Genomic DNA, 13,631 nt, shown 5'->3' with positions numbered 1-13,631 from the left:
AGAGTGCTCTCAACGGAAGCAAGAACGGAAGAGGGAGAGAGAGCGAGAGAGAGAGACAGAGAGCCACACAAGTTTTGGTGGGTGCAGAACCACCCTAATCTTCTTTTTCATTCATTTATATATGTGTTTGAGTATTGTACATAACCGGGGTTAAGGCACAGTGACCTTTAACCCCCACACTGAGATCCTAGCTTGTGTTTGCAATTAGGAGCACCAACATTTGAAGCAAACCCTCATAATACTGATGTGGGTAAAAAGGTAAGAGGCATGCTATGATGTCTGTGTTTTCATTGTGAGTAGCTTCAAAAGACTTTAGCCTATCTATGTCATATTCCTTAAAGTGTTATTGAATTTGCTCCATGTTTTAGCAAAATTTGATTTAAATAACAATATTGGAATACGAGAAGAAAAACAAATGTAAAGAAGCCTCCTAAAATAAATTCGTTAAAGTACTTTGTAAGATTAGCAATACTAGAGGAGAGTTGTTCAATGTTGAGTACAATCAACAATGCCTTCGGATGAGATAACTGAGATGAGGAGCACAATTTCCAAATTGAAATGAAATGAACAAGTGAAACATTGCACGAAGTATCCATAAAAATTAAATGAGGAATTACTAGCAATCCAAATGAGATTCATATTTCATCTAGTACAAGGTAAAGTAAGGCCAACAGTGCCACTATCAAAATATGCAAACAACGACAATGTAAAAACAACATTACAAGCCAAAATGGAATGGGAGTTCCCTTTCCTATACTAAGGAAAGCTTTCGAAAAAGAGATAATGTAGCAAGCTCAATCAGCATCAAAAGCAATGACATGCCCTGAGATGTTGATTATAAAGAAGCCAACTGGTTTGCAGCTCTAAAAGCATGCTGTGGACATGCATGACGTTGTCTTCATGCAATACAAGGAAAGATGTTTGCAAGGACAAGATGTCATCAACCTGGGGTCCTCTAATCTGAACGGTGACATCTAATCCATCTTCCATGAGAATCCTCCCCTTCAAACATGGCGTGCAAGTAATGGCGTGAGGTGCGTCGCACGTGAGGTAGAAAGGCCTACTTGGATCATGGCTTACACGAGCAGTGGAACAAACAGAGCACACGTAATCCAAAAGTGGCCCATTCAATGCAATGAAGTGGAGAATGCCATGAACCTGTCACAACCATAAACTTTTTTTAGCGAAGGCCTTGTTAAAAAAGTATGACAATAGTAACGACATGGAGATGCTTACCCTACGCCCATAGCCCACACTAGCGACTTGGTTGATGAAGACCTGCTTCAACTCTTCCCTTTGAGTGCCGTCAAGGATGTCTCCTAAAATGGTAAAGTCAAACACGCACAATGCATCTCGAGCTTGCATGTATGAAACATTTCACAAACTATGCATGACAATGCCATTGTCATTGAACTCTTGGATCAATTGTGCTTGCAAACTCTTCCTTTCATTCACAAACGTCAACAGCGGAGTGAGCACAGATTAGTTCTCTCCATTAAAAAAGTACCAAAGCAAGAAGCATAAATGTGCATGTTCATTAGTTCGCGTAGAGTTTAGGGATAGTGAGATCATAGTAGCACGATCCTCATTGTGTGGACCGTCTGCGATGATCACTTGGTCATTCAATCCACCTTTGGAGTCGACTTTGATTACCACAAAAGCTATTGTGCTAGAGATTGTGGATATGGTACCTAGGCCAACGTTTATGGTTGAAGAGGCCCAAGGGAAATACAATGCAATGGTAGTCTCAAGAAAGAATGAGATGGTACCATCAAATGGTTCACCCCGTATCACTGCAGTTGTTGCATTAACATGAAGAGAGTAGCTGGAAGTCCCCCCCTCACCACTTTCCTTTGGCACCATGGTTGCTCCCTCGATTCGATAGAAGGAATCAATCTCCAGGTATTCCCTATATTGCTCTACAAAGGCGTGTGGAACAATTAGGGTAATCATGTCACAGTTGTGCCAATCACACAAGTCAGCATGGATGCAGACATGATAGTTGGGACTGCGTGCTCTAAAGGTACTATATTTCACCAACAACTTGTACTCAAAGGCAAAGTGATGGCAAATGAATTTTGAAAGAACATCTATCGAGAGAGTGGGTAGTGAGTTTCCGCCACCCATAAAGTTATGATGTAGTGGAACTATAGGGCCAGCATTGAAATGACTACTAGAAAGTGGTGGGCCTCTAACATTTCATCGGTGTTATGGAGATGTCGAAGTCACATCATCTTGCAAATCTTTTTTTAACGCATGAACGCTTGGATGCTGAAAATTAAAGACAAGAAGGAAATAAGATGTTCATTCCTAAAAATTAAATACACAACGATGTATTCACTGTCTTCCCCGAAGAAACAACCAACATTTAATCATAGTTTCCAAAAACAATTCTATGGGATTGTAAACAAGGGACTTCAGTTAAAGGGGGATCAGAAAATCTGATTGCCCAAAGCATCTGTGTTAATAAAAAGCCTCATAAAAGGAAATCATGAATTAAAGTACTTAGGTCGTGAGGTCACACTTTCATTGAACTCAAGAGGTAGAATACAATTGTCTACAGTCAATGCAGAAACAATAGAGTGCCCAACAATGGGGTTTCTGGAATGAACCATCGACAGACTACAACTAATTCAAAATGCATAAACTATGGCAACATCCCTTGTAGGTAGAACAATAACTATGTAGACGCGGATTCTTGAAATAACACCTAGTACATCAACGATAAGCCAAGCAGTTGGTAACCCACTCAAACACTCAGAAGAACACCTTGGTGAAAGAAAAAACAAACACATACATTGTGGTAATTACAGAATACTATCTGAACCACCGTACCTTCCTCATACACATATCTTGCTGCTTCATGAAAGGCCCTCTTCAATGTTTTCTTTGCTAGTTTCCTAGTTTTGGGATGACTTCCTGGCCTTGCCATAGGGACATGCTTGGAACATCCACCTGGAGGGAGGTGCTTCAAAGATTCACCCAGGTTTATCACTGCGTTGCTTCCACTACGTCCGTCACGATTGCTATCAATACCAATAGGGATGTCTGCAAACAAAAAAATGCGCTATGGGTCTACACTAAACAATACTGATTAAAAGTCAATGTCTGTGGGTAAAGCAAGACAGAAACATAATACGGACTATACGTAGGCAAAGGTAAGGATATGCAGATGCAAATTACATACCGTCCATGATCGGAAGGGCAGAAGGTATTTGAGCATTATCATTCATTGGTTGTTTGCCCATCCAAATCTCCATCGTGCATCCTCCTCTCACGGAAGAACTGTCCGCTTCTGCATGCGATCCGATTCCCAATAAATGAAACGAACCTAAGCATAAAAATCAAACTACGTGCAACTATCTAAGTGATTCTACCCGAGGAGCCAATCTGTACATTCCACTCGCTAATACCAAGGTCAAATTGCTGGAGGTCTAGCATGAGAGAGTCACCAGTCTCGACTTCTTCCTTCACTACAGCAACTTCAGACTAGAGTAATCGAATTACAAAGATAGCACAGCAAATTCAGAGCAAGTATACCAGTAAAATCGACACCCCCATCAACAGCTGAGAGGAAGTTGGATTGACAGAGCTTCTCCAACTCTACAAAATAAGAAAACGTCAATCCGCAAGTGCATGTGCCAATGAACGAGTACCCTTCTCAAATCCTTTGCTATCTATGTCCATGGAATCAGAGGGAAAGTTTGTGTAGGAGGCCATTTCTGTAGCAGGTCGAAGGACTGAAGATTTCTTAGAGTGGGAGAATGAAAGAAGATAGCCTATGGTAAAAGAGGTCGTCCTTTTAAAGGACACTATGGCAGTGATACTCCATACGAGCAGGAAGTAGAGGTCGGTCATTCCCAAGCGGTAGGGTAGCGGTGTTGCACGAAGAGCCACATGCAACGTTTCGACCACATCAAAAGACATGGAAGCCACTACCATGCATGCAACAATAGAATTCCGTTTGGTGCCCTGCTCACAGAAGATGTTCGAACTACAAAACACATACAACTTCCATCATCTTCTACTAGAAGTTGCCTCTTACAATTTACCACGGACCAGCTTCATGATGCTAGGCGACCCTTCCATTGACACAAAAGCATGCAGCGGTGAAAAACATGGCGTAAAACACTGCGTCATGACTCTTCGCTCCATACTGAGGAACTATGATGACCACCCACCATGCAAGCCAAACAAAACAGCATGCAAAGCCGACAAGAAAATGACACGTGGTGGTGGGCACAAAACTTCACCACCGAAGGCCACCATGCGACACCAGTGCATCAAAGCCAATCGCTCGTTGATAGGTTGACGATAACGACAATCCTGTATTGCACGCAAACGTTTAGAATAGTAGCTTTCAATCGACCAATCAAAAACAAATGAATTTCATTCATGTGGCCTACCCTAGGAATTGCATGCCAAAAAAAAACAAGGTGAATGACAACAAATCATTCATAAGGCCTGCCCGAGATCCAAATAGCGAAAGAGGGCAGAGATGATGAATTGATAGCGATGAGGGAGAGGAGGGGCTAAAATAGCATGTGGATCACTAAAAAATGGAGAAATTTTGAAAATAAAAATTGGCAAATTTTTGCTTCTTGTTGAATAGCCTTCACTTAAGACCTAACCATGAGGCGAACAAGGATTTTTTTTTGTGGAAAACGCCTAATTTTCCTTTTCCCAAATCCAACCATCTTTACTTAAGCCTACAAACGAAAATCAATCACTTTTTCTTTTGCAGCTTGTGTGCTCAAATGGCCGTAGAAGGTGGTCTCTCGTCGGATCAAATTGCCTTCTTTGAATCAGAAGGTTAGCCTTACCGAGGAGCTGATTGCTTTATTCGTTGCTTATCGTATATCTTCAAATCGTTCTTGATTTTGAGTTCAGTACTTAACTTTTGTACAAAGCAAGTTCCATTGTTAAAGTTATCGATCAATTCCATGGACAAGAGAGGTTGTAATCCTGCAGCTGTCTCAGCAACCTTTCCGCTCTGTCATCATGTTAACCATCTACACGCAGAATCTTGCAAATGATTAGTTATAGCAAACACACATATATAGAGCTACAAACTAACTTGAAGCGAGCATCTGAGCGCTGGACCCTTTTTCGCTTGTAAGCATTGAAGGGCGGGTATTCTTGAACATTGACAAACCAATCTTTAGGGGACATCGGTCTCAGGAGGAAGAAGTCCAAGGCTCATAGTTGGCGTCGGGCAGTGCGTTGGTGTCTTGAGAAAATTCCATGAGGATTCTGCACTTCTGCACAAATTGCAAACAAAAGATATGAAACTCGTACTCCATCGCTATGATATGGATACACGTGACTTTATTGAGGGTATGCATCAGTTCGGTTGCTCAATGTCTATATGCACGGGAAGGTTTTTGTGTCTTAAAACAAGGCTGTGGAATCCTGGTCCGTTAATACTTGAGCTGCTCACTTTTATTGAACAGATATAGCTCAAGATATACTCCAAAAGATGTACATCGCTGGAACCCCCCTACCAGCAGGCTTCCATAGGATGTATGGAACTAGTTTTTTGTTTAGAAATTATGACATTGACTTCTCGTAAACTGGTCTAAAAGTATTACTTGAAAGATTAGACTCCAGTTGCAAGCTTTCACCTCCTCACCTGCTCTTCTTTATATTGTGAGGCCATTAAGAAGTGTTTACCGAAGCTGATATAAAAGATGTTGACCTTCAGTTTCAGCCTGTACACATTTTTAGCTCATCCAAGTGGTTGGCAACAGTATCTAAAAGAAGACGATGAAGAAACCTAGGCAACCAAGTGGGGAAGTGGGGGATCAGAATAGGCAAATCCAAAGATTTTCCAATAAAGTTAAACCTTTGATGAAGGCAGCCATAGAATAAAAACATAATCATGGCATTGAGTTACAAGCCTTTCTACTTTTTATCGGTTGTACATGTTGCTGCTACAATTTGGACTTTGAAGATGTGGTCAATCAGTCTCCTCAGTAGTCATCCTTTCTCAAATATCAATGGGACTCTAGATGCAGCTCTTTTAGGTGGAACACTAATGTATAGTCTTGCTCTCTGTCACATACCGTACATCTGTCATCGTCAAAGATGACGTGAAAGCCTCTTCTTGTGAAAGAGGACGCTGAAAGCAAATCTTTCTTAATCCAAGGGACAAACAAAAACCTCCTCTACTGCTGGAGAAAAACCCTCCACGGGTGGATACACAAGAGTGAGTTGAGATGAGAAACAAGGGAGGGAGGGGGCCCTATTTATAAGGTCACCTCTTGCCCCAACCAACTGACTGAGGGGGGGAGTAGGTAGCCGTCTAGAAGGGTCGGCCCCAGCCTGTGCAGACCGACCAGCAGGTCAGCTGTGGGGCCGGCTCTTGGGTGGCCAAATGGCCCGCGAACCAGGCGCATGTGTGCGGCTTGGTGGCAGCCCCCAAGGCGGGCTGTACGCACCCCTTGTGTGCCTCTAGCAGGCCTGGAACAGGCCTGCAGACCCCCGCATTGCTCCGGATAGATGGCGGTCCCTCTGTGACCTTGAAACAAGGGCAGACAGCCATGCCCAGGGCCCGGGAACACGTAGACATCCATGGTGAACCCCCTCTACCTCTCTAGGGCGGGCAAACACACAAGGGTCCTGACACTCCCCCACATGGGCGGGCAGACCCACAACCAAGGCCCTCACTCAAGGAGACAGGAGATGAACTTTAACACCCCCTCTCAACTCTTGGATCATTAATCATCCGGAGTGAGCTGGAATGATCGCTAAGCAGCTGCTGCGCCAAGGGCTTGGTGAAGAGGTCCGCCTTGTTGTCCTCTGTCTTGCAATACGTCAACTGGATCACGTTATCAAGAACCTTCTCTCGAACATAGTGGTATTGGATCTTAATATGCTTGGTGCGAGCATGAAACACAAGATTCCTGGCAAGAGCCATACAACTCTGATTGTCTCTGTGAATGATTGTCGGGGCTGTCTGTGGGAACCCAATCTCTCCAAGCAGTCGTCAAAGCCAAACTGCCTCACAAGTAGTGGAACCTTCAGCATGATATCCTACCTCAGTAGAAGAGAGAGCAACTGTCGGTTGCTTCTTATTGCTCCAAGTGATGGCGGTCGAGCTGAGAATGAAACAATTCCCAGTGGTGGAGTGACGAGTGTCGGAATCTCCTCCCGAGTTGGAGTCACTTCAACCTAAAAGCTGGATCCTGGAATGCTGTCTTGACTGATAGAACAACCCTCAATGACAAGACCCCTGAAGATAGCGAAGGATTCACAGACCAGTGTCCCAATGAGTCTTCGTAGGTGTCTGCATGAAGGAGCTGAGGAGACCAATAGAGTAGCATAGATTTGGTTCCAAATCAAAGATCCAATCAACTGACAATACTTGCTTGCATCCACTGGATCACTAAGATCACGCTTGGTCAATTTGGTACTGGGGTCCATGGGTGAGGAAATGGCACGACAATCCAACATATGAAAAGCCTCCAGAAGCTTCTGAGTATAATGTTTCTGGGACACAAAGTATGTAAGAAATCCTAGATTTACTATATTTAGAGATGTGCTAAGGAACAGAAAGGAGACTGAGATAGCAGAGAACAAGGAATAATTGTATTGCTTGAATGTCTGTAGGGTAGATGTAGTGTGTATCATCCATACAATTGGGCCTCTCTTATATAGAGAGTGAAGAGTCACACATGATTCAGAATAGCCCCACAGAACCCACTCTTTATGTGTGTGGGAGTGGATCTGATTTTTTAGTGCTGATTTTATATGTGGATGATATGCTCATCACGGGCCCAGATACTCAGCATATTGCAGCTTTGAAGGCTGATTTGCAGCAGGTTTTTGAAATGTCAGACATGGGACAGCTCCACTATTATTTAGGCATTCAGTTTGCTCATGTTGAGGGGGGTATCATGATGTCTCAGTCCAAGTATATTGGACAGCTCCTTGATCGTTTTCAGTTGAGGATTGCAAGCCAATCTCTACTCCAGTGGATCCTGGCTTCAAATTCTCAGCTCATGATGGGAGCCCACCATGTGATATCACTCTTTATCAGCAGGTTGTTGGATGCCTTATTTATTTATGTCACACCAGACCTGACTTACAGTATGCAGTATCTCAGCTCAGCAGATTCATGCACATGCCCAGTTCACAGCATTGGCAGGCAGTGAAGAGAGTCTTCAGATATCTCAAAGGCACTCAGGATTTAGCCCTCTTCTATGGTGATCAGGGTTCACTTACCATGCATGCTTACACGGATAGTGATTGGGCAGGATGTTCCGACATCAGAGTGTCACACACCGGCAATTGTTTTTTGCTTGGCAATTCATGTATCTCTTGGCTCAACAAGAAGCAACCAACAGTTGCCACATCTAGCTATGAGGCTGAGTACAGGGCCGCTTTCACTGCTACAGTAGAGTGTGTTTGGCTTCGACAGTTACTTATAGATCTTGGTATTCGCCAGACATCCTCCACTATTGTCTACACTGATAGTTAGAGTGCTTTGGCCATTGCGCGTAACCCAGTGTTTCATGCGCGTACCGAGCATATTGAAGCTCACTATCATTATGTTGGGGAGCGGTTATTAGCAGGAGACATAGAGTTGTCCTATCTTCCCACAGAGGACAACATGGCATATATGTTTACAAAGGCACTTCCTCGTCCCAAGTTCGAAGTCTTCCGACAGGTTTTACACTCGGTTCCCTTTGTTACATGATCTGACATCCCTTGTACATTCATAGGTGGCTATATCCTTTTGGATGAACATGTGCCACCATGACCAGAAAATACCAGGTATTCTGAGACGTTTCCAGAGTACTTCAGCCCATCCCATCGAGGGGGGTTTGTAGGCCATCTCCTGGTGGTTCTAGTGATGCCCTATAGGCCATGGTATGTGTCATGTGCACGGATTGGTATCTGACGTGTACTAGGTACACAGAACTAGCTCAGGTTAGCCTGGGGAGGCTTAGAGCTAGGCAGGCTTGATTCTCGGGTTGAGTGGCAAGGGTACGAACTATTTATAGGTCTTCGCTATTTTTGGCGCCGGGGCCCAAGTCTATAAAAGAGGCCCAGGGGGTTCAGTTCTCAGTGTGCAGTTGGGAGTGTGCAGTTGGGAGCAAGTCTCGTTCCCAGGTGCTAGGTCTGATCCTGGATTGAGTCGCGGACGCGCGCCTGCATCTTAGCGTAGCCCAAGGCCCAGTGGCAGATCCAGGGCTTCACAGCGCCACCTGGTGGTATGGGACACCAGGCTGGTTTGGATCTGATTGGGAGTTCGTGCCAGTAGCTCAGCTCGTGGCTCGGAGGGGACATCTTCTGATTCGGGATCACATCCCGTAGATGTCACGGTTGGGTGGTGGGCAGCCTGCTCAGTTCTGATGTTGTGTGTGGTTGTTTTGCAGATCAGGGGTTTCAGGAGTGGTGGGATGTGTCAGTATGTGCCTTGTAGGCATAAATATAGGCACTTGTAGTGTTAGTGCCTTTTAGGTCACATAGGACACTTAGTCGTATGTGACACCGAGGACATTTAGCCCTAGGTCTAGCCTACAGGACTTTGAGCTTTTCTAGTGGTTCCCATAATTTCTTACGTGGGACGGTGTCGAAGGCTTTCTTGAAGTCTACAAAGCAACAGTAGACAGCTTCTTTCTTATGCTTGGCCCCTTTAGTTGCAGCTCTTGTGGTAACCAAATGATCAACCGTTGAGTGCTTGGGACAGAACCGAGCTTGGTGCCCTGTCTCTTGTTCTTCCGCCCATGTGCTGATTTTTTGCTCAAGTTCTTTAGTACCATATAGCTTTGCCATTAAACTATTCACCAGGATTGTCCGATATTCTTCACCATCTTTGCTATCTCCCCCCTTATGAGTCGGCACAATCGTAATAAGCTGCCAATCTGGTAGGAATCCTTATCCTTTTTCTACATAAGCTTAGTAAGCATTTCCTTTGTTTTTTGGGCTCCTTATGTCAACATTTCTGCTACCAGCCCTTGTGTGTCTAGGGCCTTCCCATTAGCAAGTTTTTCCAGTGTCTTCCTTTGTTATGATCCCAGCCATTGATTTGATACTATATTTGTGATCTATCTTCTCTTCCCCGTCTCTTTCGTATAGGCTTTTGACATATTGTAACATGTCCTCCCATTGCGCCTTCCTTTCTTGGGGTTTGATGCCATGCAATTTTTGGAAAAACTTTATGGGATTTCATTTCAGCTCTTCAAAGCTTACAAGGTGCTTACTCTTGAGAAATAACCTTTTTTTGTTCCTTACCGCTTGCTTATAATTTTTGTGTTCTCCTTTTCCGTCATGACTGCTGTTTTCCATGCTCTATTTGCATTCTTACAATCCTGATCATACCATTGATTACATGGCATTCCCTTATTTCTACCCTTGCTTTTAGTGAAACATTTTTGGGCTGTTGACAGCAGCATATCTGTTATGTACTTGCTGATTTTGTGACATGTAGAAGCCATGTTCCCTTTTGCCATTACCTTCTCTAACTCCCTTTCATAGATATGGGCATTTTTGACGTCCATTCTTAACCTGTGTCGTGCAATAATTTCTGTTTTTTCACAGCATTACTTGTTCCCTTTATTCCTATAGATATTGCTTTGTGGTTAGACTCCAGAGACTCCTCCTCAATCTTGATATAATCAATCATGTGTTGTGCATGCAATTAACCACACTTGATCCTTGAGCTGTTTTGCATGTGTATCCTCCTGTGTTTTGAAAATTCGGTGCGCCGTTGCATATTTGAGCCCAAAACATGGAGACACTGTGAGGAGTTGCCTTCCCATATGAGTGATTTCCCCCGTATCCTTTGATGTCCGTTTCCAGCCTCGTCTTTCTTCGCTGTCCTCCTCCACTTCATCCATCCATATGGGGTCTCTCCCCTTCGTTGTTAGGATGCCTTGCCTTGATCCTGTTCATGCATTAAAATCTCTTGAAAGAATAATTGTATTCTCTTTGGAGAACTTGGCTATATCCTCCCCTAAATGCATGAGGGGGTCTTCTCGAGATATGCTACTATTGTTTTTGTACATGAGCGAATGTGGGGGTGCAAAATAGCATGTGCCAGTTTGATATTCCCCTCCTTTGCCATGATTTCTAACCACATATATTGTTTGTGTGGATCCACTTTTATCACTATTGCTGTCCTCTCCGATGTCTTCTTTATCTAGCATGCTATCCCACCAAACCCTCATCCTCCTATGTGTGTTTTTGCATTCCATATTGATGTTTTTATAAAACCTTGGATTTCCGGAGATGTGTTTCCCTCATGCTCCCATGTCTCTAAGATTACAAGTATATTTGTATAAGCTATTGCCTCTTCCATCGTGATGACCTTGTCCTCCTATGTTCCACACTTTGATCCTGAGGGTCTTGAGTCCCTATGTTTGTTTTCCTCCCCCCTTTTTTTCCGTGATTATAGCCTTCCTATCTTTCACGTATGCATGTTTCCCTTCCTTTTTAGCTTTTTTGATTTTCTCAAGCTCCTTCAGCTTTTGGACATATTGGCTCCTCATAAGGTCCTCATTAATCCATATGGAGTGTCCCTTAAGGTGATGCTTGTGGTTGAGCACCTGGGATTGGGTGTCCGGAAACTTCACAAGTATTTGCCTTGGCTCTTCTCCTTTCTTGTCCACCCTGAAGGCTTCCCACCACTTGGTGGTTGATCTGTGCATTGTTTTTTGAAAGACATGAGTGAGGACTCTCCATGTTCTTATCTTCCCTTTCTTCTATTGAATAGCCCAGGAGCTCACACAGTGTGTGTGGAGAGTGGAATCACAAACTTCTTTACTTAATGCGATTCAAATAGATGTGCAGACTCATCAATAGACAATAATCCAGCCAGATATAGAAACCACCAAAAGAATATATTTCTGTCCAAAGCTATGGACACAATACAAAAGAGAGATATATCCAAAGTCCTACCAGAGCGTGGTCCTTTGATCTTACCACCACCACGTACTTCTACTATCTGCCAGATATCTCTAGACTTGAGCCTGCACGCTCCTCACCAGATCATTCAGGCTGAGTTTGGGTCACCCCCTTTATAGCTAGATGCTGCATTTCAGGTCGTCACATATCTGTATCGAGTTCGGGAATATGAGGATTATACCTCGGGGCGTAGCAGGCTACCATGGATAGCTCTATCCTCTTCTATGGCACTTGCAGCAGGAGAAGATCAGAGGTGCTGGTATGCACGTACAGAGAGATGGTTTGAGCGACTGGGGCTCCACATGGATAGACTACCTCCCTTCCAGTATAGCATGGATGCTCCGTTCTCTCCCCTCTTATCACACGAGGTCAACTAGGTTATCCGTGAGAATCTACTACAGCTACACACTTTTCGGACCGAGTTGGAACCGAGTGAACTCCCAGTGAAGCTTAGCTTCTACAGAGATCACTTCTTACATATCACAGTGGAGGGTTTCATTGACCCACCAAGATACACATAGATTCACCTACCCCACTCGATGAGGATCTCTCTTGGGCAGTTCCGGGTCTCTTCACACAGACTTCGCATTGAGAGCGGCAGAGCAGAGCGACTACCCGGGAGCGGCGCATATGCACACTATGTGACATACAGGAGGTTGAGACATAGGAGCATTTCATCTTCAGGTATCCTGTGTACTATGAGATCCGAGGATGTTTCCACTGCCTCTTCAGGGATAGTTATGGGATTTTAGCCCGTTTCCTCTCCTACCCAGACCAACGGTGTTTGGCAGGTTTCATTCATGAGGCACTTAGACACCGCGAGAGGATACTCCGAGCATGGAGACAGGAGCAGCCTTCTTCCTCGGTTGATCCCTCTCAGAGCTCTATCACGGAGTTCTTTCAGCTAGATCACATGGACCCCAACGAGATGAGGCCTCGACATGACCGTGACCCGGAGCCCGTGACCCGACAGCTCAGAGAGAGGGTCGACACACAAATCACACTTGGAGACATCCCCTCCTTGTTTAGAGTCGGGAGCCTGACCGACGGGGGTCACAGTAGCCCTAGTTAGACGCAGAGCTACGACCAGGAGATGGCCAGGACCGCACCTCTGAGTGGCCGACAACACTCTATTGCCGACTTCATGCCTCCACTGCCTCATCCATCGTGATATCTTGCTGTTGCTGGGGATGATGATGATATTGATGATGATGCTGAGATTGATATATAGTCGACCATCGACATGACGATGTTGTACTTAGGACTTAGTACTGCCTATCTGCATTTTTGCATTTTTTGAATTTTGCATTTTGCATTGGTATGGATGCTCGTTTAGTAGCTCCACTACCACAGCTCGTTGTATCAGGATTTTCACAGTCTCATAGACCCATCGGTCTTCCGAAGACTTTAATAAACTTTCTTTCTTTCTTTCTTTGCCTCCTGAATGTAGGCCCAAAGGTGGGGCTTGTGCTGCTCCTGCTGCTCCTGGATTTGCTGGAGTGCTGGATGATGTTATGAGGCCCAAATGCCTCTATTTATAGGCCCCCAAGGGGCTCCAAAATGACCGACTGGTCTGCCCCATATTGGCCCACTCAGCTTGTCAAAAAGCCGCCCTTTATCTTGGGCTATGGGCAGCTCCCTTGGGCTGTGTGCCCCCTGCCTTTAAGTGGGGACCCAGTTGCCTCTGCTTTGTGTGCCAGCTCCCTCCACTCCCCCTA

At 44.6% G+C, this 13,631-nt stretch overlaps 1 protein-coding gene across 1 annotated transcript in view; it reads left to right on the top strand.

Annotated features, from left to right (window-relative positions):
- Positions 1-4,618: 4,618 nt before the first annotated feature.
- Positions 4,619-13,631, top strand: part of PAHX (phytanoyl-CoA dioxygenase (PhyH) family protein) — a 50,082-nt gene continuing 41,069 nt past the window's right edge. The window contains exon 1 of the mRNA XM_087390553.1: positions 4,619-4,812. Coding sequence (XP_087246679.1) covers positions 4,758-4,812 — 55 coding nt within the window. The 5' untranslated portion in view covers positions 4,619-4,757. The remainder of the gene's footprint in view (positions 4,813-13,631) is intronic.

This window comes from Dipteris shenzhenensis, chromosome 19 (genome assembly GCF_047967505.1).
Source record: "Dipteris shenzhenensis isolate YYH24624 ecotype China chromosome 19, Dip_SZ_1.0, whole genome shotgun sequence".
In the NCBI taxonomy this organism is placed as follows: domain Eukaryota; kingdom Viridiplantae; phylum Streptophyta; class Polypodiopsida; order Gleicheniales; family Dipteridaceae; genus Dipteris; species Dipteris shenzhenensis.
The sequence above is the reverse complement of the archived record's forward strand: the minus strand, read 5'-3'. Positions and strand labels throughout refer to the sequence as shown.